This window comes from Procambarus clarkii, chromosome 49 (assembly GCF_040958095.1).
Source record: "Procambarus clarkii isolate CNS0578487 chromosome 49, FALCON_Pclarkii_2.0, whole genome shotgun sequence".
NCBI lineage: Eukaryota > Metazoa > Arthropoda > Malacostraca > Decapoda > Cambaridae > Procambarus > Procambarus clarkii.
The window spans coordinates 14461293-14486704 of record NC_091198.1 but is presented as its reverse complement, the minus strand read 5'-3'; the positions used below and the strand labels follow the sequence as shown (position 1 = coordinate 14486704).

The 25412-nt window shown below is 47.7% G+C and overlaps 1 protein-coding gene across 4 annotated transcripts in view; it reads left to right on the top strand.

The window, feature by feature from the left end:
* Positions 1-25412, top strand: part of LOC123763199 (synaptotagmin-7) — a 559721-nt gene that overhangs the window by 503809 nt on the left and 30500 nt on the right. For all 4 annotated transcript variants that reach the window (XM_069303013.1, XM_069303012.1, XM_069303014.1 and 1 more), the window contains one exon: positions 5292-5432. In XM_069303013.1, the coding sequence (XP_069159114.1) occupies positions 5292-5432 (141 nt within the window). The remainder of the gene's footprint in view (positions 1-5291; positions 5433-25412) is intronic.

Below are 25412 nucleotides of genomic sequence, written 5' to 3'. Positions count from 1 at the left end.
CACTACCATCACCACCACCACCACTACCATCACCACCATCACAACTTAAGCTGCACCATTGCATGCAAACTTAACACTATCAATAAAGTCTACAACTTTGTTAAAATGGCCCAACGACCGGTACCATTAACCTGTTATTCTCAACCATTTACACGCACCATTAATTTACACATTACTACTCGCGCCATTATCTCTCACCTGTATCATAAATGGTACTCACCTTTACTATTAACCTCCATTGACCTGCGTCCTGTGAACCCAGTCCATTAAGCTGCGCCATTGTCTGTTTACCTGTACCCGGCTCCATTAACCTACCTGCAATCCTATAATTGCATGACAAGCGTGAACTATCTTGTAATCCATGTTGGTGTAATTGTCTTTGGGTGGTTGTACACGGCATGAGCTCTGTGGCACATGATTGGTTATGCGCCCCTGTGGTTGTCCCTCCATGTGTGGGTGGAGGGCCCCTTCAGGTGTGGGCTGGAGGGCCCCTTCAGGTGTGGGCTGGAGGGCCCCTTCAGGTGTGGGCTGGAGGGCCCCTTCAGGTGTGGGCTGGAGGGCCCCTTCAGGTGTGGGCTGGAGGGCCCCTTCAGGTGTGGGCTGGAGGGCCCCTTCAGGTGTGGGCTGGAGGGCCCCTTCAGTTGTGGGTAGAGGACCCCTTCATGTGGACAAGCTACAGGGGTGTAGAAACTATTTATGTTGATTCTATACATGGAGATTGAACGTGTATGGAATATTTATATAAATATATTTAATATACTTAATATATATAGTATATATTATAATATATATATTATATTTTATAGTATGTATATATATATATATATATATATATATATATATATATATATATATATATATATATATATATATATATATATATATATATATAATGTATATCTTAGATGAATGATTTTTTCCATCTATTAGATCCCATACTCCTTTATATTTGGTGTTTGACTCCTCCTTAAATGGACTCCGGATGTGGATCAAACTGTGTACATACATATGTATATATATACTGCATGTATAATTCCGCCAAATGAGGGCCTTCCATGTATGAATTTCTTCACGTATGTCTCTCTTTTTTAGATATGTATATTAATCTTGAATATTTTTTGATTGCCTATTTGTCAGTTCCTGACATATGCATACACATATGGTTTATACATGTATGGTGGGAACCATGCATCATTCCCACCATGTATGATACCATGATATTCTACCATGAATTATTTTCCCCATATGTCTTCATGACAGATAATTCCTTCATGTATTCTTTCCCCCCCCCCCCCTTTTTTTTATGCCTCCCCATGTATAGTTCCTCCATGTATACGGCTCCTCCATGTATAATAATTACATGTTTACACATATCTGCTGTATTTCTTGTGCCTGAAGCCTTGTTAAAGAGTATACTGTTGGTCTTGGAGTTATAGGCGACCGCTGCCATCTTTGTGTTCCAATATTCTTGCTAATTGGTAATTTGCATTTTAATCTTTCTCCCTCTGCTTTCGCCGTCTATATATTATTTTTTTACATTTCTTACGTAAGGAAAACTAATTTAGATTATAGAAAGTTTATTGATTCAATATTCTCATTGCATTATAGCATTGAGTCAATCGCCATGATATGAACGTGATTGATCAGTAATTAAGATCTATCATACCCCATCAACAGTTGAGGATTATCATTAGTCACTTGTTAAAAATGTCTTTTAAACTTATTTAACGTTAAAAATTGCGTTTTATGAGTCTTAGTTAATCGATTTGTTGAATAATTTTTTTTGGTTAGTCGTAGCTTGAAGCGGAAGTGAAATGTCTAGAATTCACGACCTTAATTTTTGTCTAAATCAAAAAGTCTAAATCAAAAATTAATTTTTGATTTAGACTTTCATTTAGACATTGGCCAGCGAAGCTCTCATGCCCAGAGTGGTGTTGGCTTAGGGGCCCTGAGTACACGTCTTAGGGGCCTTGAGTACACGTCTTAGGGGCCTTGAGTACACGTCTTAGGGGCCTTGAGTACACGTCTTAGGGGCCTTGAGTACACGTCTTAGGGGCCTTGAGTACACGTCTTAGGGGCCTTGAGTACACGTCTTAGGGGCCTTGAGTACACGTCCTAGGGGCCCTGAGTACACGTTCTAGGGGCCCTTGAGTACACGTCCTAGGGGCCCTTGAGTACACGTCCTAGGGGCCCTGAGTACACGTTCTAGGGGCCCTGAGTACACGTTCTAGGGGCCCTGAGTACACGTTCTAGGGGCCCTGAGTACACGTCTTAGGGGCCTTGAGTACACGTCCTAGGGGCCCTGAGTACACGTTCTAGGGGCCCTTGAGTACACGTCTTAGGGGCCTTGAGTACACGTCTTAGGGGCCCTGAGTACACGTCTTAGGGGCCTTGAGTACACGTCTTAGGGGCCTTGAGTACACGTCCTAGGGGCCCTGAGTACACGTTCTAGGGGCCCTGAGTACACGTCCTAGGGGCCCTTGAGTACACGTCCTAGGGGCCCTGAGTACACGTCCTAGGGCCCTTGAGTACACGTCCTAGGGGCCCTGAGTACACGTTCTAGGGGCCCTGAGTACACGTCCTAGGGGCCCTGAGTACACGTTCTAGGGGCCCTTGAGTACACGTCCTAGGGGCCCTTGAGTACACGTCCTAGGGGCCCTGAGTACACGTTCTAGGGGCCCTGAGTACACGTTCTAGGGGCCCTGAGTACACGTTCTAGGGGCCCTGAGTACACGTCCTAGGGGCCCTTGAGTACACGTCCTAGGGGCCCTTGAGTACACGTCCTAGGGGCCCTGAGTACACGTCCTAGGGGCCTTGGGTACACGTCCTAGGGGCCCTTGAGTACACGTCCTAGGGGCCCTTGAGTACACGTCCTAGGGGCCCTTGAGTACACGTCCTAGGGGCCCTGAGTACACGTTCTAGGGGCCCTGAGTACACGTCCTAGGGGCCTTGGGTACACGTCCTAGGGGCCCTTGAGTACACGTCCTAGGGGCCCTTGAGTACACGTCCTAGGAACCCTTGAGTACACGTCCTAGGGCCCTTGAGTACACGTCCTGGAGGCCCTGAGTACACGTCCTAGGGGCCCTTGAGTACACGTCCTAGGGGCCCTTGAGTACACGTCCTAGGGGCCCTGAGTACACGTCCTAGGGGCCCTTGAGTACACGTCCTAGGGGCCCTGAGTACACGTCCTAGGGGCCCTTGAGTACACGTCCTAGGGGCCCTGAGTACACGTCCTAGGGCCCTTGAGTACACGTCCTAGGGGCCCTTGAGTACACGTCCTAGGGGCCCTGAGTACACGTCCTAGGGGCCCTTGAGTACACGTCCTAGGAACCCTTGAGTACACGTCCTAGGGGCCCTTGAGTTCATGTCCTAGGGGCCCTTGAGTACACGTCCTAGGGGCCCTGAGTACACGTTCTGGGGGGCCCCTGAATACACCATAATCTCCCCGAAATAGTAGTATTGATCTTCCGGAATCATGGTAACTTAGGTTCATATTGACTAAGTACTGCCTGGTCGACCATAACAATACAGTAACCACGTGTCGAAATCGACCTAATAGCGATTTGGAGCTCGTAACCCCTTTAGGTGAATGGAGACTTAAGCGTGAGATCTCGTAAAGTGGGTAAATACGCGCTACGTGAACTTTCAAGTGGATGGAAGTAAGTACAAATTGACCAGGGGCCAGATTCACGAAAGCACTTACGCAAGCACTTACGAACGTGCACATCTTTCCTCAATCTTTGACGGCTTTAGTTACATTTATTAAACAGTTTACAAGCGTGAAAACTTGCCAATCAACTGTTGTTATTGTTATAAACAGCCTCCTGGTGCTTCGGAGCTCATTAACTGTTTAATAATTGTAAACAAAGCCACCAAAGATTGAGAAAAGATGTACAGGTTTGTAAGTGCTTGCGTAAGTACTTTCGTGAATCTGGTCCCAGTACTACAAGTCTCACAGGTGTGTGGGTTCACAAAGCACCAGTTTCTGCCTCACTTTTTCCTCTTGTATGGCGCACTAGTGCTTGTTACTGCACCATCATCCACCACACCTGCTGAATGAATGACCTAAAATCTCATTTATAGTTAGAATGCTTGAGTCAGGCGCTTAGCAGTAGGACCATAGAAAATGGAATGTAAACAGGAGCCACTTGAGAAATGTCATCCATTGGATGATAAGAAAGGTGGATGAGAGCCACGTAGATAGAATTGAATTAGAGGCTTTTTTAAGAACGGAAAGGAATGAGAAGAAAAAAAGCATTGCTACGCGGTAAAGGTATTAGGAACAGGAAACTCGGCCAAGTTGGCTACGTCATTTAGGTTAGGCCAGGTAGGGAATCGTGGAAAGAGAGAGAGGGCAATGTAAATAGGCCTAGGTTGGGCCACAATGGGAGAGAGAGAGATTTAGGGACATGGGCAGTGTACAGGCAAATAGGCAGTTTCGGAAATATAGCCAATTTTACAAGACTGCAGGTAAACCAGTAGGCCTAGTCAATCAATAGCCTTCGAATTAGACTTGTAGACTCTCCATAACAATTTAAATTATGCAGGTGCAGAGTAGACAAAGCTAGGTAGTTAAGGCCAGGTAGAAACAACCAAACGCGTAGAGGTAGATAGCCTGCAGCTGGTAGGTACATAAAATATTGGTAGATATGGTAGATACATTTAGTATGTGTAATCTAGATATGTAGTCAGGTAGTTACACCAGACATGAAATGACCTGATAGACTCAACCAGGGTGGATTAGGCAACGACCAGGTTGACACAACTATGGGGTTATGTAATGGTCAGCTAGCTGCAACCAGGGGGCATCGAACCATCCAAATTACCCAACGATGCATTTAGATCAACTCGTTCTCAAAAGATAAATTGCTTTTCTTTCACTCTCACCTCACGCCGCTGCTTCACTCTCTAATTCAACTCTTCGTCTTAGACAAATGTTCCCCATTAACGCTGATAACGTCACGTTAATCCCCTTCACGCTGATGATAACGTTGTTAACACCCCTTGCTACTGATAACGGCTGTGTCGCTATTAAACTCAATAGATTAATTCCGGCTTCAAACACTTGCGTCTGATGTCTAGATGCGTGCGCACGTCGATGCGTTTTTGATATAGAGATCACCAAGACTTTTGAAATAAAAAATAATCAATCTCAGCCAATCCAGGGCTCCCATTTCCCCCCTTTTCACCCCTCTAGTTCTGTTGTTTAGGCATCCCAGCTGGCGAAGTGGGGGTCCACTGAGCCAGCTGGAGATAAGGAAACAGATGGTAACACAGTTTGGTCTCCACAGATGGCGTTCTTCCAGAACCGGTCACTCAGTCTCGTGGATATGTACATTGACACCTCGGAACCCACTGAGAATGTCGGCCAGATCCAGTTCTCCATGGAATATAACTTCAACGAGATGACCCTTATTCTCAGAATCATGCAGGTGGGTGGTGTTGTTGTTGTTGTTGTTATAGATTCAGCTACTCGGAACAAGTTCCAAGTAGCACGGGCTATGGTGAGCCCGTAACTTACCTGGCACAGGAGCGGGGCAAGTAGCACGGGCTATGGTGAGCCCGTAGCGGACTTACCTGGCACAGGAGCGGGGCAAGTAGCACGGGCTATGGTGAGCCCGTAGTGGACTTACCTGGCACAGGAGCGGGGCAAGTAGCACGGGCTATGGTGAGCCTGTAGTGGACTTACCTGGCACAGGAGCGGGGCAAGTAGCACGGGCTATGGTGAGCCCGTAGCGGACTTACCTGGCACTGGAGCGGTGCCCTGCTCGCATGCAGGTGGGTGATACTTTCAGGTACTGGGCCATGTGGTAGGGGGTACTCCCGCCAGTGTCTATGGGGGGGAAATACGCAAGTACTTACGAACGTGTACATCTTTCTTCAATCTTTGACAGCTTTTGTGACCAGTCCACACACTAGAAGGAGAAGGGACGACGATGTTTCGGTCCGTCCTGGACCATTCTCAAGTCGATTGTGAGAATGATCCAGGACGGACCGAAACGTCGTCGTCCCTTCACCTTCTAGTGTGTGGACTGGTCAACATACTTTAGCCACGGTATTGTGCCTGCATTTGACGGCTTTGGTTACATTTATTAAACAGTTTACAAGCATGAAAACTTGCCAATCAACTGTTGTTATTGTTATAAACAGCCTCCTGGTGCTTCGGAGCTCATTAACTGTTTAATAATTGTAAACAAAGCCGCCAGTGTCTGTGATGGGGTACTTTCCCCAGTGTCAATGGGGGGTACTCTCGGCAGTACCTGTAACGATACCTACTGTAGATCTCCATTAGTTTCCTCCCATTTGGTAATCTAGTGATGTCATTAATGGGAACTATACTTAACTGATAATTGTATTTATAAATGTACACAAGCAATTGTATTCATTTGGTTCTTTCGCATGATAATTCCCTCCCTCCCTCCCTCCCTCCCTCTCCCCATTCCCTCCCTCCCTCCCTCTCCCCATTCCATCCCCTCCCTCCCTCCCTCTCCCCAGTCCATTCCCTCTTGGACAATATTGGGTTATCACTCTGGGAACAATATATTTATGGTCAATAACAGCTGTAAGCGAGGCTGGGAGAGTACGCCATTACTCACCTGGCTGTTGTCGTCAGAGGAATGACTTTGTGGAGTACTTTTATTATTTGTTTTCGCGTGTAAAAAGATTCGCAGATTCCTGTTTGGCAGATTGTGTGGATTGGTTCATATTCGTGCACTCTGCGCTTAAATTGATTTTAAGCGATTTTCAAAGCAAAAGTGCAGGTACAGGCACAGACACACAGACACACACACACACACACACACACACACACACACACACACACACACACACACACACACACACACACACACACACACACGCACACACACACACACACGCACACACACACACGCACACACACACACGCACACACACACGCACACACACACACACACACACACGCACACACACACACACACACACACACACACACACACACACACACACACACACACACACACACACACACACACACACGCTGGAGCTACCTGTGCTACGTCGTTTTTACTCACACTGTACCGTACAGGGGCCAGATTCACGAAGCAGTTACGCCAGCACTTACGAACCTGGGGGTCAGATTCACGAAGCAGTTACGCAAGCACTTACGAACCTGTGCATCTTTTCTCAATCTTTGGCGGCTTTGTTTACAATTATTAAACAGTTAATGAGCTCCGAAGCACCAGGAGGCTGTTTATAACAATAACAACAGTTGAGTGGCAAGTTTTCATGCTTGTAAACTGTTTAATAAATGTAACCAAAGCCGTCAAAGATTGAGGAAAGATGGACACGTTCGTAAGTGCTTGAGTAACTGCTTCGTGAATCCTACCCCAGGTTCGTAAGTGCTTGAGTAACTGCTTCGTGAATCCTACCCCAGGTTCGTAAGTACTTGAGTACCTGCTTCGTGAATCCGGCCCCAGATTCGTAAGTGCTTGAGTACCTGCTTCGTGAATCCGACCCCAGACTGACTCACAACTCATTTTGGTTGCCTCACTACTCTACTCACTATTCTACTCACTATTCTACTCCTCTAGTTCCTCTCTACTTCCTCTCTACTCCCTCTCTACTCTCGAGGTTTTCTCTACACATGATTCGTACCTTTATTGTTCTTGTCTTCGTCTAGAACTTTGTTATTGTAAAGTTAAGTGTTCTTCTGGGGGTTCGTTATTTCGTTATTAACGAATCTCGTTCGTTATTTCGTGTCAAAATATATTTGCAGTCTTCGTTAGTGTTGAGTTATATCTCTTGAATTACTTGGTACAACGACGGGCGTGCTTTTTGCAGGGTCGGCGTTCGATCCCCCGATGGTCAAAGTGGTTTGGCCGCTTACGTTTTACTCCGGGCTCATATTCCTGCTAATCTCACCTCATATGCAAGTTACAGTTTGGCAATCATACAGTATACTTGCGATGTGTGTCTATGTATGTATTAACACGATGTACTGAACGGGGTGAGAATAGCTTGAGCTACCTCATCCCTTTGTGTGTATTTTACATCAATAAACTTATTTCAATTTCAATTTCAGTATACTTGCCAAACATGTTCTCCTGATAATAACTTAGGTTACAGGAGATGTCTGAACGCAAGAGGTAAAATACAATCTATGAATTATCGTATTTTCAATCTTTTTAAGATAATCGTATTTTCCTCTTAATTATCAAAATACTCGACCGGTTCTGTTCTCCCTTCCTCCGCCTCCTTCCTTTACTCTTAAGATGTTATTGGATTTTTCATGCCATTGTTCAACATTTCTAAAGATCTTAAACTTTGGAAAGATTCATAAACTTGAGTAAGTTGCTTCTTGTATTTCCTCCCCAACACTGCTCCCTCTCAACTTTGGCGAAACAAGCATCATAGTGGAGCTCTTCACTGCCTCTCACAAGCTAACAACAATGGCTGCTGCAGAAATGTATTTTCACCGTGCATCTTCGGGGTTAATGAACCGTGGACCCGAGAAATAATCCCACAGTTTTGTTTACGGAAACAAAAATTTATTTTCAGCATCAAACTCAGTCCATTCTCCGGATCGTGAAGGTATTCGGTACCACACACAGGTGTTGGCTTCGTGGTATTGAAACCTAGGAACGGGACTGGTGTTGCCACAGGGGTAGGGACGCTGGGTGGAAAGGAGGGTGAACCATAAGAACCTTCCTGGTCGAGGGAGGGTGTACTCCTTCGACCAGACACCCCCCCCCCCCCCCCCCGTGGTCTGGTCGAGGAGGCTGGGAGCATCTGTTCCTCTCCCACGCACGAGGGGGGAAAGGAGATCCTGGCAGGAATCTCGTAGGATTTATAACCCTCCAAACTACACGGTTTCGCTATTCTCCGAGAGTTCGCTATTTCGTTGTATCAGTATTCCTTTACTGACTTACCGAAACTGTTGCTTTTTTCAGCATAATGAGATTGTCAGGAAGAAATTATCAGGGGAAAGTACCGAGATCGTTAGGAGAAAAGCTGAAGATTACTTTACCCTGTGGTCCTGGGTTCGATCCCGGGCACCGGCGAGAAACAATGGGCAGATTTTCTTTCACCGTATGCCCCTGTTACCTAGCAGTAAAATAGGTACCTGGGTGTTAGTCAGCTGTCACGGGCTGCTTCCTGGGGGTGGAGGCCTGGTCGAGGACCGGGCCGCGGGGACACTAAAAAGCCCCGAAATCGTCTCAAGATAACCTCAAGATAACCCTAGTAGATCGTGATCAAACCCGTCCTCTGGCTGAGTCGTGCGAGATATTACGTTGTGTTGAAGCAACACCAGAGAGCAGGATGACTGCCAGAGACCCTCCACTGTTCAACCTCAAATTCAGTTTGTTTACACTCAAGCAGAGGAAATGTTGATGTGTGGGATCAGCTGGGTTGTGATGGCTGTGTTGTTCTACTGGCTGTTGCCAGCCTCTGACAATTGTCATGGTCATTCTGACACTTCCTCCTTCCAATGAGAAGTCACTGACCCACTTTAATTTAATAATTCAAAGCATTTGAATTACTAAAAAAACAGTTTTAGAATTAATAAAACCAGTTTTATTATTAAGGTTAGGCTCCTTAAATATAAATGACCTTTCAATTGTCAGGATCTATCTTGAGGTTATCTTGAGATGATTTCGGGGCTTAGCGTCCCTGCGGCCCGGTCCTCGACCAGGCCTCCTTTTTGTTACACATCCCCCATAAAGCAGCAGCCCGTAGCAGCTGTCTAACTCCCAGGTACCTATTTACTGCTAGGTGAACAAGGACACCAGGATGAAAGAAACTCTGCCCATTTGTTTACGCCTCCACCGGGGATCGAACACGGAACGTCAGAACTACGAATAACGAGCGTTGCACACTCAGCTGTCAGGCCTCTGCATATTCCATTCTGAACATCAATCTTTCATTGACATATTCAATTACCCGAGTTGATCCCTTAACTGCAGTGTAGTTCCTGTCATATGACAATAATTGGTAATTATTTGGGTTCTTTCGGTAATTTGGGTTCTTTTGAAGAGTTGAACTGTTTATACCCGAAGTTTAGGGGCCCCCCCCTGGCGGCCCTCTGGCGGCCCTCTGGCGGCCCTCTGACGGCCCTCTGGCGGCCCTCTGGTGGCCCTCTGGCGGCCCTCTGGCGGCCCTCTGGCGGCCCTCTGGCGGCCCTCTGGCGGCCCTCTGGCGGCCCTCTGGTGGCCCTCTGGCGGCCCTCTGGCGGCCCTCTGGCGGCCCTCTGGCGGCCCTCTGGCGGCCCTCTGGTGGCCCTCTGGCGGCGAGCACCGGAACTCTCCATAATGCAAGCTTGGAAGATGGGAAAATTTAACTCGCATTAACCAATGTTTTCTCTGGTGCTTCGGTGTTTGATGACGACCCAGAGGTTGGCCTTCGCTTCGTCTATTTGTGCCTGCAGGTTGAGCTTCAGCTCTTTGGTCCCGCCTCTCAACTTAATAACTCAAGCTCAAGTTAATATGATATTGCAAGATTGATCATGGGGGGGGGGGTTATTTTGACACCGTTTCCAGTGGCACTTGTTTCATTGGTGCCAACCCGGATCCACTCATGCTGGGCACGTACCCGATAGTAATTACTGATCAAAACAAGAAGCGTCTGCTCTCCAGCATCGAACAAAGACACAGGCATTCTAATTTATAGGTACAGATCATAGCAAATAGTTGGCTAACTTAACAAATTTCTTCAAAAAGCGATTTATTCGAAGATTTTAAGAGATTAATATATACAAGTAAAATTTGAATGAATAAAACAATATTTATCTTGGACAAAATAACCTCGTATCTTAGACAAAATAATATATTTTAATCCTTTATATTTAATAATATAAGTTTGTTATAGTTCTTCTGCATGTCAAAAATCTCAGATACGACCAGATTTCTTTTAATAAATCTCTGGTCAGAATAGTGCAGTAAGTTAGTCCCCCAAGTGTTCTCGGGGAAACTCGGGGGATCTGGGGAAGATGGTAGTAAATAGTGCCAGTATCTTGAGTGCCAGTATCCTGAGTGCCAGTATCTTGAGTGCCACGTAAGTGCTGTTGGGCAACTAACTTTCTCTTGTTAATGCAAGGAAATTTTATTTTCCCAAGTTAACGGTTGTGCTTGCGCTCCTGGGGGGGGGCGAATGACCCCTGGGGGAGGAGGGGGCCTTGAGAAAGAGGAGAAGGTTCTTAGGTAAAAAATGGATAACAAGGAAAGGCGTGGAGTGGAAGGAAGAGGGGGGAGAGTATGAGTTCGAGGGTTGCTTTCTCACGTCTCTCCCACTGATAGAGGCCAGCTAGTTCTTCCTTGAAGGACGTGGGATGCGACGCCTTTTCCAGGACTAGCTAGGTGCAGGTGTTTAAGTCATGGGACGACCTGCCATGCCTGTCAGCGGAGGGAGACGCAAGGACATGGGTGCCAAGTGATGGATAGTGAGCTGTTGTTGTTGTTTCAGATGTTTTAGACCACTATTATTAAGGATAAACTGTTGCACTGTTTAGCATCAATGTTTTCAACATTCTTTTTTACCAGGGGGAATTTTTTAGTGGTTACCCCACAGAGGATAGATTAGGTGTTCAGCACATATACTCAGGATGCTGCAGGATATTTTGTTGGGCCATTTTGTGGGGCCATTTTCCACATATTTCTTCCTCGTGTTGTTAATGATTCCCTGCATAAGGTTTGTCCATTCACCACTTGCTTTGTTATAGGAATCCTATAACAGGATTGTTGGATCATATATATATATATGTATATATATATATATATATATATATATATATATATATATATATATATATATATATATATATATATATATATATATATATATATATATATATGACAGTGTCAGACCACGGAGGAAAATTGAAACAGGAATTTCCTTAAGTACTTTCGTATATTAATACATCTTCAGAAGGAGTGAAGACTCCTTCCTGAAGATGTATTAATATACGAAAGTACTTAAGGAAATTCCTGTTTCAATTTTCCTCCGTGGTCTGACACTGTCACATTTGATAGGTATATAATCATTACCATTGCCTAGAGAATACTTAAGACCTCAACAGTGAACTGCAGTTATCTTGAGGTTATCTTGATATGATTTCGAGGCTTAACGTCCTAGCGGCCCGGTCCTCGACCAGGCCTCCATTTTGTTACACACCCCCAGGAAGCAGCCCGTAGAAGCTGTCTAACTCCCAGGTACCTATTTACTGCTAGGTGAACAGGATCATCAGGGCGAAAGAAAATCTGCCCATTTGTTTCCGCCTCCGCAGGGGATCGAACCTGTAACGTTAGGACTATGAATCCCTAGCACTGTCCACTCAGCCGTCAGGCCCCAACGTGAATACAGCAGTAATGAATATAATGCTACTCTAACACCTAGATAATTGAAGTAAAATCACCAATTAATAAAAAATAATAAGAGCCTAATTAAAATATTTATTACTGTTAAACAATAATAATAATAATTACGAGAGGAAATGCTGTGATAAGCAAAATATGATAAATCGTGGTGGAAGAGTAAGATGATAAAAGATGATTTAAAGAGGGGAGTGAGAGAGTCTTTGTCGCGTGGGTCGTGAAGTTGAAGAGTTTGTCATGAGGGGCTGTAATGGTTGTGTCATTATTGTCCTCCCAGGCTGTTCCAGCCCCCCCCCCCTTCCTCACCCGTCTCCAGGCAGCCCCCTCTCACCCGTCTCCAGGCAGCCCTCCCTCCCTCACCCGTCTCCAGGCAGCCCTCTCACACCCGACTCCAGGCAGCCCTCTCTCACTCACCCGTCTCCAGGCACCCCCCCTGTCACCCGTCTCCAGACAGCCCCCTCTCACCCGTCTCCAGACAGCCCCCTCTCACCCGTCTCCAGACAGCCCCCTCTCACCCGTCTCCAGACAGCCCCCTCTCACCCGTCTCCAGACAGCCCCCCCTCTCACCCGTCTCCAGGCACCCCTCCCCTCTCTCACCCGTCTCCAGACAGCCCTCTCTCACCCGTCTCCAGACACCCCCCCCCCTCTCCCTCACCCGTCTCCAGGCACCCCCCCCCTCTCACCCGTCTCCAGACAGCCCTCCCTCACCCGTCCATTCGTACAACCATCCCGTCAACCTGACGAAGCTGTGGATCAATCCGCTTGTTGCTGCTCGTGTGCCATATCGGGCTTCGGGGAGTAGCTGAAGATGCCTCCCGAAGATGCAATGGGGGGGGGGGAGGTAATCTTTCTGCAGCCTCCCTTATCCCATCTTGGGCATCACTTATGGGCGTGGTCACGTGAACACGACAGACCATCCAGGGGCCAGATTCACGAAGCAGTTACGCAAGCATTTACGAACCTGGGACCAGATTCACGAAGCAGTTACGCAAGCACTTACGATCCTGGGGCCAGATTCACGAAGCAGTTACGCAAGCACTTACGATCCTGGGGCCAGATTCACGAAGCAGTTACGCAAGCACTTACGAACCTGGGGCCAGATTCACGAAGCAGTTACGCAAGCACTTACGAACCTGGGGCCAGATTCACGAAGCAGTTACGCAAGCACTTACGAACGTGTACATCTTTCCTCAATCTTTGACGGCTTTAGTTACATTTATTAAACAGTTTACAAGCATGAAAACTTGCCAATCAACTGTTGTTATTGTTATAAACAGCCTCCTGGTGCTTCGAAGCTCATTAACTGTTTAATAATTGTAAACAAAGCCGCCAAAGATGGAGAAAAGGTGTACAGGTTCGTAAGTACTTGCGTAACTGCTTCGTGAATCTGGCCCCAGGTTCGTAAGTGCTTGCGTAACTGCTTCGTGAATCTGGCCCCTCGATCAATAAATATGGCGGCCACTTAACCTGCCTGTGCCAATGACCCGAGTAACTACCCAACTACCCTTAAGGGGTCATTCACCATGTATAAAACATCTCGAACACTTAAGCTTACACGACCCTTAACAGTTTTTTTTTAGGGGTTAAAAGGCCACGTTGGCGAATGCCAATGACGACCTTATGACTTTCTGGATCTTTGTTGGCGCTGAAACCGGCGCACTTGAGACGTTTACGAGAGAGCAATAAAAGATAGTGCTATGTTGCATTATTGCCAAGGGGAAGAGGGGGGATAAGAGGGTGTTGCATCATAAGGGGGATGTGTTACCACATGGTAAGGGGAAGGGGTAAGGGTAAGGTGTTGCATTGCAATGGGATGGGATGGGTAGGGGTGTTAGGGCTAACAACATGGTTCGTATCCCAAAACGACCCCCCATCCCCCTCCACCCCCCCCCCCTAGCCCGGGAACCATCACGTATAAATTGCGAGATGCGAACCCATATTTTTTTTTGTTCCTCCGTTGTCAAGGCGAGTCCTCTCACCAATATTCCTGCCTGAAATTACTCTTAAACAACAATATGGGGGAGGACGCGGAGAGATGACGGTACTTCAGGGGTCATGGCCGCCGACCCCAGATATATGGGGCCCATAACTCTCTCCCCCATTGACCTGGGGGTCATAACTCTCTCCCCCATTGACCTGGGGTCATAACTCTCTCCCCCATTGACCTGGGGGACATAACTCTCCCCCCCATTGACCTGGGGCACATAACTCTCTCCCCCCATTGACCTGGGGGACATAACTCTCTCCCCCATTACCATTTAAGTTATAGGGAAGCTTTTTAGTGAATTTTTAAGGGTCCGGAAAACGGCAGTGCTTTGTTCATTGTTGTGTGTTGTGGTACAGAGTGAATAGTGTTCTGGGGGTACACTATGGTACAGGTACAGAGGAAATAGTGTTCTGGGGGTACACTATGGTACAGGTACAGAGTGAACAGTGTTCTGGGGGTACACTATGGTACAGGTACAGAGTGAACAGTGTTCTGGGGGTACACTATGGTACAGGTACAGAGTGAACAGTGTTCTGGGGGTACACTATGGTACAGGTACAGAGTGAACAGTGTTCTGGGGGTACACTATGGTACAGGTACAGAGTGAACAGTGTTCTGGGGGTACACTATGGTACAGGTACAGAGGAAATAGTGTTCTGTCAAGTCCTCTTGGAGGATCGTACAATCCTCATCTGTCACAACTCTTCTCGTCAACTTTGCGTCGTCCGCGAACATTCACATGTAGGATTCTACTCCTGTAAACATGTCGTTAACATATATTAGAAATAGAATTGGTCCGAGCATCGATCCTTGTGGTACTCCACTCGTTACTGTTCGCCAGTCGGACTTCTCGCCCCTTACCATTACTCTCTAGCTCCTTCCTGTTAGGTAGTTCCTTACCCATGCTAGGGCCTTTCCGCTTATTTCAGCCTGCTTCTCAAGTTTGAATAGCAGTCTCATGTACTCTATCAAAGGCTCTTTGGCAGTCCAGAAATATGCAGTCTGCCCATCCTTCTCTGTCCTGCCTTATTCTCGTTATTTTATCATAATTTCCAAAAGGTTTGTTAGGCATGATTTCCCTTTCCAGAACCCATGTTGATGTTATCGTTCTCATAAATTCTTTCTGATACTCTGCTTATGTTAATGTGTGCGTGTACTCACCTAATTGTGCCTGCAGGATCGTGCATTGACTCTTGGATCCCGCCTTTCGAGCCATCGGTTGTTTACAGCAATGACTCCTGTCCCATTTCCCTATCATATCTAGTTTTAAAGTTATGAATAGAGTTTGCTTCCACAACCTGCTCCTTAAGTGCATTCCATTTCTCCACTACTCTCACGCTAAAAGAAAACTTCCTAACATCTCTGTGATTCATCTGAGTTTCCAGCTTCCACTTATGTCCCCTCGTTCTGTTACTGTTCCGTGCGAACATTTCGCCTATTTCCACTTTGTCAATTCCCCTTTAGTATTTTATATGTTTCTGTCATATCCCCCCTCTCCCTTCTTTTTTCTAGTGTCGTAAGGCTCAGTTCCTTCAGTCGCTCTTCATACCCCCATCCCTCGTAACTCTGGGACAAGCCTCGTCGCAAACTTCTAAACCTTTTCCAGTTTCCTTATGTGTTTCTTCAGGTGGGGACTCCATGATGGCGCGGCATACTCTAAGACTGGCCTCACGTAGGCAGTGTAAAGCGCCCTAAATGCCTCTTAGCTTAGGTGTGTGTACTCACCTAATTGTACTCACCTAATTGTGCTTGCGGGGGTTGAGCTCTGGCTCTTTGGTCCCGCCTCTCAACCGTCAATCAACTGGTGTACAGATTCCTGAGCCTACTGGGCTCTATCATATCTACATTTGAAACTGTGTATGGAGTCAGCCTCCACCACATCACTTCCTAATGCATTCCATTTACTAACTACTCTGACACTGAAAAAGTTCTTTCTAATGTCTCTGTGGCTCATTTGGGTACTCAGCTTCCACCTGTGTCCCCTTGTTCGCGTCCCACCAGTGTTGAATAGTTGTCATATTTGTGTGTGTGTGTGTGTGTGTGTGTGTGTGTGTGTGTGTGTGTGTGTGTGTGTGTGTGTGTGTGTGTGTGTGTGTGTGTGTGTGTGTGTGTGTGTTCCCTCAATATATCAATACTGTCTTCCCAACCTCCTGACCTCCCTAGACTACTCTGAAAACATTACTGCGACCTCTTACGATATCACATGCGTTGTGGCTATATATTCTCATCGATATCTTAAAGTAGGTGTACTTCCAATGTTCCTCTCTCTCTCTCTCTCTCTCTCTCTCTCTCTCTCTCTCTCTCTCTCTCTCTCTCTCTCTCTCTCTCTCTCTCTCTCTCTCTCTCTCTCTCTCTCTCTCTCTCTCTCTCTCCCTCTCTCTCTCTCTCTCTCTCTCTCTCTCTCTCTCCCTCTCTCCCTCTCCCTCTTCTACACCAATACACAAGATTGTAAACATTCTTTCATGCATTTTACAAGCTAAGGGTTGTTAACCTGTCTCGGCTTGATCCTGAAGATATGTATGCATTATGAAGTGATTGATTGATAAAGATTAAGCCACCCAAGAGGTGGCACGGGCATGAATAGCCCGTAATTATGAGGTGGTTAAGTGGCTATGTGACACTTAAGGGAAGGGAGCTATCAGGAGAGAGTGCTAAGCTATTGCGACTATATAGCACTGGGACGGGGTCAGGATAATGATTTGGGATGGGACGGAGGAGGGAAGGAATGGTGCCCAACCACTTATGGACGGTCGGGGATTGAACGCCTGTATGAAGCGAGACCGTCGCTCTACCGTCCAGCCCAAGTGGTTGGGCACGTGACTCTTAAGCTCTGTTCATATTTGAGTGCTGGCGTGCCAGTCACTGTTTTTGTCCTAGTATTTGAAGTGCAGCTTTTGAGTCTGTGTGTATGATTGCATTTTGAGTGTTTTGTGCAATCACATATGCGAATGCCTGTTGACTACACACTAGAAAGTGAAGGGACGACGACGTTTCGGTCTGTCTTGGACCATCCTCAAGTCGATTGTGAATGGTCCAGGACGGACCGAAACGTCGTCGTCCCTTCACTTTCGAGTGTGTGGTCTGGTCAAATTACTTTAGCCACGTTATTGTGACTCATCGCCTGCATGTATCCACCTAGTTGTACTGGCCTAGTTGTATTCACGTATCTGTGCTTGCGAGGGGTTGAGCTTTGGCTCTTGGGCACTGTGTTGCAGTTCCCCGTGTACTGCCGCCCCTCAGGCGGCAGTCCATTCATTATTCATTCATTCAAAGGCATTCCAAGAAGATAATCAACTCCTCCTTTCCCTACACAAGCCTCGCTAACTCATCACTTCTATATCATGCATTCAAAGGCCAGAATACGAAGGAATTCATCGGAGACAAATCCTGACTTAATTACTGATAATTTTTATTATACGTGTGCCTTACTTCAGAGGCCAGCACGTCGCAGTTATGCCTTGAGGAGTTGAGGGCTGTCAACGATGATGAGGACCCGTTTCCGGTTAACATGTCTGTCTTGGATTATAGCTAACAACGCCATTCGTATAGCAGTAGTAGTCATCCGTCAGTCTCGGGAGACTATGACGTTGTGCTCTGGTTGTCGGTCTGGAGTGCCCTCTACAGGGCAAAAAACCTGGGTAGGTTGATACGGAGGAGAAGCTGTTACCCATGCAGCAGGTCCCCAATTCTTCACGGCGCCGAAAGTCTCCAATGGAAAGGCAAACGCCAATACGATTGGTTCCAGCGCCGTCGCAGGAACTGTCAGAACGAGACAACAACGAACTGCCCTAGAGGCTCTAGTAGAACTAGTTCTACATAGTAGAGGTTCAGCTATTATTACAAGCTACCAACTAGGAAGGGAACTATCAGGAGAAGGCGTCAAGCCTTTACGACTATATATATAAATCCTAGAAGGGGTCAGGATAAGGATTAGGGATGGGACGGGGATGAAAGAAATGGTGTCCAACCACTTATGAACGGTCGGGGATTGAACGCCGACCTGCATGAAGCGAGACCGTCGCTCTGCCGTCCAGCCCAAGTGGTTGGGCTAACTACATTGATTCTTCAGGGGTAGCAGCCGTCTGCAATGGTCACGACGATTGCAATCCTGGCTGCAACAGTACATATGTGTAGTGTGTGTGTGTGTGTGTGTGTGTGTGTGTGTGTGTGTGTGTGTGTGTGTGTGTGTGTGTGTGTGTGTGTGTGTGTGTCCATGTATCTACTGGAACAACTAGGGACCATTCCCAGGACGTAACAAACTGTAATATCCAAGAACCTATTTACTGCTAGGTGAACACGTGCATGAGGTGAAAGGAAAATCTGTTGTTTTGTTTCCGTTCAGACCAGGATTCGAACCCAGGAGCTTGTAGTCCTGGGGCTAAGATCGGATCGCATTTCTTTACCTCTTGACCACGGAGTCCCCCCCCCCCCCTCGTTCTCTCTCTCTCTCTCTCTCTCTCTCTCTCTCTCTCTCTCTCTCTCTCTCTCTCTCTCTCTCTCTCTCTCTCTCTCTCTCTCTCTCTCTCTCTCTCTCTCTCTCTCTCTCTCTCATTCTCTCTCTCTCATATTAAAGAAGTATTGTGAAATGCAGCCTCGATACCTCAAAAACTCGTTTATCAAACTCGATATCTTAATCTCATTATCTCATGAGATTCTGGGAGTTCTTCTACTCCCCGAGCCCGGCCTGAGGCCAGGCTTGACTTGTGATAGCTTGGTCCAACAGGCTGTTGCTTGGAGCGGCCCGCAGGCCCACATACCCACTACAGCCTGGCTGGTCCGGCATTTAGTAGATCCCTTTACCCTTCTAAGGATAGAATTCACCCTTAGTAGGCGGCGTGTTACACCCCCCTTGCTGCCTATCCTGTTCTTCGGTCTATTCCTGCCTATCCTGTTCTTCGGTCTATTCCTGCCTATCCTGCTCCCCGGGCCTGGTGTGTGTGCTTTTCCTAGCCCTGGCAGTAATGAAAGTAATATTTTCGTTTTTACTTCTGCTCTCAAGAGGATTTTTTCGAAGCCTTTGTTGAATCAGTCAATAGCCTCTTTGGGGCCAGAATGACACCGGACAAAGGACTTCAGGACACATTCTTGGGCGTATTCTTTAAGACACATTCTTGGCCGTATTCTTTAGCACCCATTCTTTGGGGGCCTATTTTTCTAAGACATTTTGTCTTGGACTAAATGTATATTTGACGTTATTGATGTCGTCTTCTCGAGGATGTAGCGTTCAAGACTTGTTATTTTTTGGCATAAATTTTATCATTCATCTTAGCCTTATCCTGTTTTGTATTAGGTTCATTGTCCGGCTTCGTTTATCGGCTTCCACCTCTTCCTGCTGCTGTTCCTCCTACTCTCCTTTCTTCCTCCTCTCTCTCTCTCTGTTCCTTCTCCTCTTCCCTCTCTGTTCCTTTCCACATTCCCCCTCCCCCGGCCTCCTCCATCTCCCGAGAGATCTACTGGCTTCAACTTGTGGCTGCGAGCGAATATTAAACACCCACCTGGGCAAATAATTAATCTTGTGAGTAGGCTGCTAAACCCCTCCCCAATGACCGCCGCTACAGGTCATTGACCTGTGTATTGTCCGTGCGTTATCTGTTGCCTAGTTAAGATTACCAACCAGCCAGCCAGCCAGACGCGCAAGGACTTGGGGGGATCGAAGGCTGGTGGTTGGTTGGTTGCTTAGGGCACTTAAGGTCTGGTGGTTGGTTAGGGGCCAGTTAAAATCTGGTGGTTGGTTAGGACCAGTTAAGGTCTGGTGGTTGGTTGGGCCAGTTCAGGTCTGGTGGTTGGTTAGGGCACTTAAGGTCTGGTGGTTGGTTAAGCCAGTTGAGGTCTGGTGGTTGGTTAGGACCAGTTTAAGGTCTGGTGGTTGGTTAGGCCAGATGAGGTCTGGCGGTTGGTTAGTCCGGTTCCAATCTGGTGGTTGGTTAGGCCAGTTAAAATCTGGTGGTTGGGTTAGGCCAGTTTAACGGCCTAACCAACCTGAGTAATATAATACCTCGAGCTGAGGGCTAAATCAATACTGTAACCGCTCTCAATTATACTGATTGGCGAGAACAAATGCTACTTAGCTGCAATTAAATGAGCTAAGTCTCTATTGTCCCTATTTAGGTGAAATGGTCTATTGGGAAGTAACACTTTTATAGCTTTGGACGGCAGCAGCCAAGCTGCAATCAATCAGACAATACTCAAATATATTAACTATATGTTGACCAGACCACACACACACTAGAAGGTGAAGGGACGACGACGTTTCGGTCCGTCCTGGACCATTCTCAAGTCGATCATTCCCTTCGACTTGAGAATGGTCCAGGACGGACCGAAACGTCGTCGTCGTCCCTTCATTTTCTAGTGTGTGGTCTGGCCAATATACTTCAGCCACGTTATTGTGACTCGTCGCCTGCATATTAAACAATTAACTATATTATTTAAGCAGCGAACTGCGGCCAGCTTATTGGCTGTAGGGTTAATTGTAGCGATATGTTGCGTGTGAAATTGACCGGAATACAAACATTACAGGACCATTTGTAAACCTATTTCACCTACCATGGGGCCTGACAGCTGAGTGGACAGCGCTTTGGATTCGTAGTCCTGATTCGACTTTGATTTGTCCTGATTTGAGAAAATTAGTAGGAACCCATTTTGAGTAACGGAAGGTGTTACTCCACCCTGGACCACCCCAGACCACCCCGGACTGCTCCGGACCGCCCCGAACCACCCCGGACCAGTTCGGACCACTCCGGACTACCCCGGACCGCCCCAACCCACTCTAGACCACTCCGGTTCACTTCGAACTGCTCCGGAGCGCCCCGACCCACCTAGGACTGGTGTCCGGAGTGGAGGCGTTCGACTCCCACGCCGTTCCCGGGAGAAATGGCCGTCAACTTCAACCTTAACCGGAGGGCCACGACTCCTTGCACGTCCAGCAGCCTCCCCGAGCAAGACGAGCGCCTGTCAAACGGATCCGATTAGAACGCCGCCGATGCAAACATAACTGGCCGTCCTAACGTTAATAAACAGGCCGCCGAGGCCAGTTTCAACAACGAACGCGTCGTGGTAGGCTTACTGAACGAGTCGAAGCGACTTCTATAACCGACGGATCCGTAACGAACCCGTAACGAACCCGTAACGAACCCGTAACGAACCCGTAAGGCAAAAGCAGAACAGAGAGAAGGTACTTGAAGCGGAATAGGAGAAAATATACCCCGAGTAATTGTAGGAGCTTGGGAGGAGTAGGAGAGATGGATAGAAACGAACGAGAAGGAGTAAGAAAGATTGAAGGACGAAGCGAATTCGGAATTAAGGGAGGGAGGGAAGATGGACGGGTGGAAGGGGGAGGGATGTGATTAAGTGAAGATGGAGAATGTCACAAAGTTAACGAGGAAAGGAGAATAACGTGTGTGTTGATGGAGGGAAGTAACGCTGAGAGAGACAAGGGTGGAAATAGGAGAGAGAGGAGAGTGAATGAAAGAAAGGAGGTATGGAATGAATGAAGGAAGGAAGAAGGTAAGGAATTGAGAGAGAAGGGTATAGAGAGACCCAGTCCATCAACATAAACTGTCTTCCTGTTGTTACACTCGGAATATATACAGTATACTGTCTTCCACCAGACAGTATACTGGCGGAGGCGGCACTCGATATAGCATCAGGCTAGACGCGGTCATCGTATTGGAAATATTCCTGGACGACAGGGCGACATCGAACTGCTGAGATTGCTGGCAGGGCCTCGTGGGTGTGGCTTGACAGCACAGGGCTTGGTGGAAGGGCCTTGACAGACACAGGGCTTCGTGGAAGAGCCTTGACAGCATAGGGCTTGGTGGAAGGGCCTTGACAGCACAGGGCTTGGTGGAAGGGCCTTGACGGGCACAGGGCTTGGTGGAAGGGCCTTGACAGCACAGGGCTTGGTGGAAGGGCCTTGACAGGCACAGGGCTTCGTGGAAGGGCCTTGACAGGCACAGGGCTTCCTGGAAGGGCCTTGACAGGCACAGGGCTTCCTGGAAGGGCCTTGACAGACACAGGGTTTCCTGGAAGGGCCTTGACAGGCACAGGGCTTCGTGGAAGGGCCTTGACAGGCACAGGGCTTCCTGGAAGGGCCTTGACAGCACAGGGCTTCCTGGAAGGGCCTTGACAGACACAGGGCTTCCTGGAAGGGCCTTGACAGACACAGGGCTTCCTGGAAGGGACTTGACAGGCACAGGGCTTCCTGGAAGGACCTTGACAGGCACAGGGCTTCGTGGAAGGGCCTTGACAGACACAGGGCTTCGTGGAAGGGCCTTGACAGGCACAGTGGCCCCGTTGACGGGGCTCTGACAGAGGGTATCAGAGTTGTTGTAAATCTATTGCATGTACCAGAAATGTTTTGCTGTCATCTCTCATCACCGGCAAATGATTTCCTTCTATACACCAATTCCTGGACGCCTATGCTAATGTAACTTACATTGTACGGTGCATTATCATGGTATAATGTACATAATGTACATTGTACCTTACCTCGCGTGAACAGCAGAATGATACCAATTATATTTTTGCTGCACTCGACATCAAAGATGGAAGAGGTGTTGTTGCTTGGTCAGACCATGAGTGAACATGTGCGTCTTTGGGGAGATGCTGCTGAAGAACATTCCCGCAAGTGGGAGATAATACAGCATCCTTCCACCAATTCTTTAGTTATTAATCCTGATTTGGGGCTATTTTAGAGTTTACATCTGGCTGGTTTACAGGTATTCTCCCTCCCTCTAGTCGCTCCCTAAGCCCCCATGGGACGTGTGTCACTCAGTCTCCGACTCACTCCTAACTTCCTTGCTGCCATTTACTCCCCCCAAAAAAAACCTGTGAACGTGTCTTTTAGTAAGTGGAGCCACTCTTTGCTTGCCTCTGAAGTGCTTATCAGACGTCTGGCGCAGCTGGTGCGTGACGCCGCCCATCACCATCTGCTAGATCACTGCTACCGTCAGATGGTGTGTAACGAGGAAGGGAAGTGGTTTAAGAGGCGTTTCTGTTTGTTATTCCTCCCTTGAACGTCTTGGAGATGTATAGGATCTTGGTCTCTAGTGACTATTTCATCTGAAAGTATTTGGTGTTGGTTTCCCACAGGTGCCCTCAATCCACAGGTGTCCTCAATCCACAGGTGTTCTCAATCCACCGGTGCCCTCAATTCACAGGTGTCCTCAATCCACAGGTGTCCTCAATCCACAGGTGTCCTCAATCCACAGGTGCCCTCAATCCACAGGTGTTCTCAATCCACCGGTGCCCTCAATTCACAGGTGTCCTCAATCCACAGGTGTCCTCAATCCACAGGTGTCCTCAATCCACAGGTGTCCTCAATCCACAGGTGTCTTCAATCCACAGGTGCCCTCAATCCACAGGTGCCCTCAATCCCCAGGTGCCCTCAATCCCCAGGTGTCCTCAATCCACAGATGCCCTCAATCCACAGGTGTCCTCAATCCACAGGTGTCTTCAATCCACAGGTGCCCTCAACCTGCAGGCATATAATGGGTGGCAATTTATCATGGTAGTTGGATAATATGTGAACCACCAGTTGCTCAGTTATTAACCTGGTTCTCTTGACCGGGTCATGTTTGATCGCGCGAGACTCTGGTTCTGGGACTATCCTGGTGTTCTCCTGGTCTATCCTGGTGTTCTGGTCTATCCTGGTGTTCTCCTGGTCTATCCTGGTGTTCTCCTGGTCTATCCTGGTGTTCTCCTGGTCTATCCTGGTGTTCTCCTGGTCTATCCTGGTGTTCTCCTGGTCTATCCTGGTGTTCTCCTGGTCTATCCTGGTGTTCTCCTGGTCTATCCTGGTGTTCTCCTGGTCTATCCTGGTGTTCTCCTGGTCTATCCTGGTGTTCTCCTGGTCTATCCTGGCGTTCTCCTGGTCTATCCTGGCGTTCTCCTGGTCTATCCTGGCGTTCTCCTGGTCTATCCTGGCGTTCTCCTGGTCTATCCTGGCGTTCTGGCTAGTCAGTAAACGCGGTAATTGTTATAGATCTATTGTAGCGCGTTCTCCAATCGAGTCCCGTCCTGAAGCTGATATTGGATAAGGATAGGGAAAACAAAGGAAGGATAGTCCAGAGTGGCTATTGGTCAAGTAGGGGGGATAGGAGAAGAACTTTAAGGGGTAGATGAAACAGTCTTTGTTTCAGGGATAGACTTATTAACCCACTGCATCGCTAACTGCACTCCTGTAGAACGTACTGGAACGATGGGATTGACCCTTGACCCCTTCTGTGATCACAGCCGAGTGGACAGCGCTTCGGATTGGTAGTCCTGAAGTTCCGGGTTCGATCCCCGGTGCAGGCGGAGACAAATTAGGCAAAAATGTTTCTTTCACCCCCGATGCCCCCTGTTTCCTAGCAGTAAATAGGTACCTGGGAGTTAGACAGCTGGTACGGGCTGCTTCCTGGGGTTGTGTAACAAAATGGAGGCCTGATCGAGGACCGGGCCGCGGGGACGCTAAGCCCAGAAATCATCTCAAGATAGCCTCAAGATAACTGGTCAATACCTGTGGTAACGGGTCAATATTTGAGCCATAGATGACTGAGACAGCAGCTTCATGACCCCAAGACTTGGCGAGGTAACTGCGACTACCCCCCCTCCTCCCCCCCCCTCCCCCCCAGCCCTCCCCCCCTCCCCCCCAGCCCTCCCCCCTCCAACAGTTTAAAACTAATGACCTCAACAATTTAGGAGCCGAGTTACTAATTGCCGCGAAAGGTCAGTATTAGCGGGGTCCAGCTGTGGTCTTTTTTTTCCATTGACCTTTCAGTGGTTTGGATCAAGTCCTGTAGTTATTGATAACGGTTAAAGGTCTATTGCCCGAAACGCTATGCTTATTAATGGCTTTAGGTATGGTATGTACTAACTCTTATCTGTAAATCTAACTTTATGTTCCATGCAGGTCGGTGTTCAATCCCCGACCGTCTATAAGTGGATGGGCACCATTCCTTCCCTCCCACCGTCCCATCCCAAACCCTTATCCTGACCCCTTCCCAGTGCTATATAGTCGTAATGGCTTGGTGCTTTCTCGTGATAGTTCCCTTCCCATGAGTGAATGAAAGCTCTTAGCCAATAGATGGCGTCAGCTT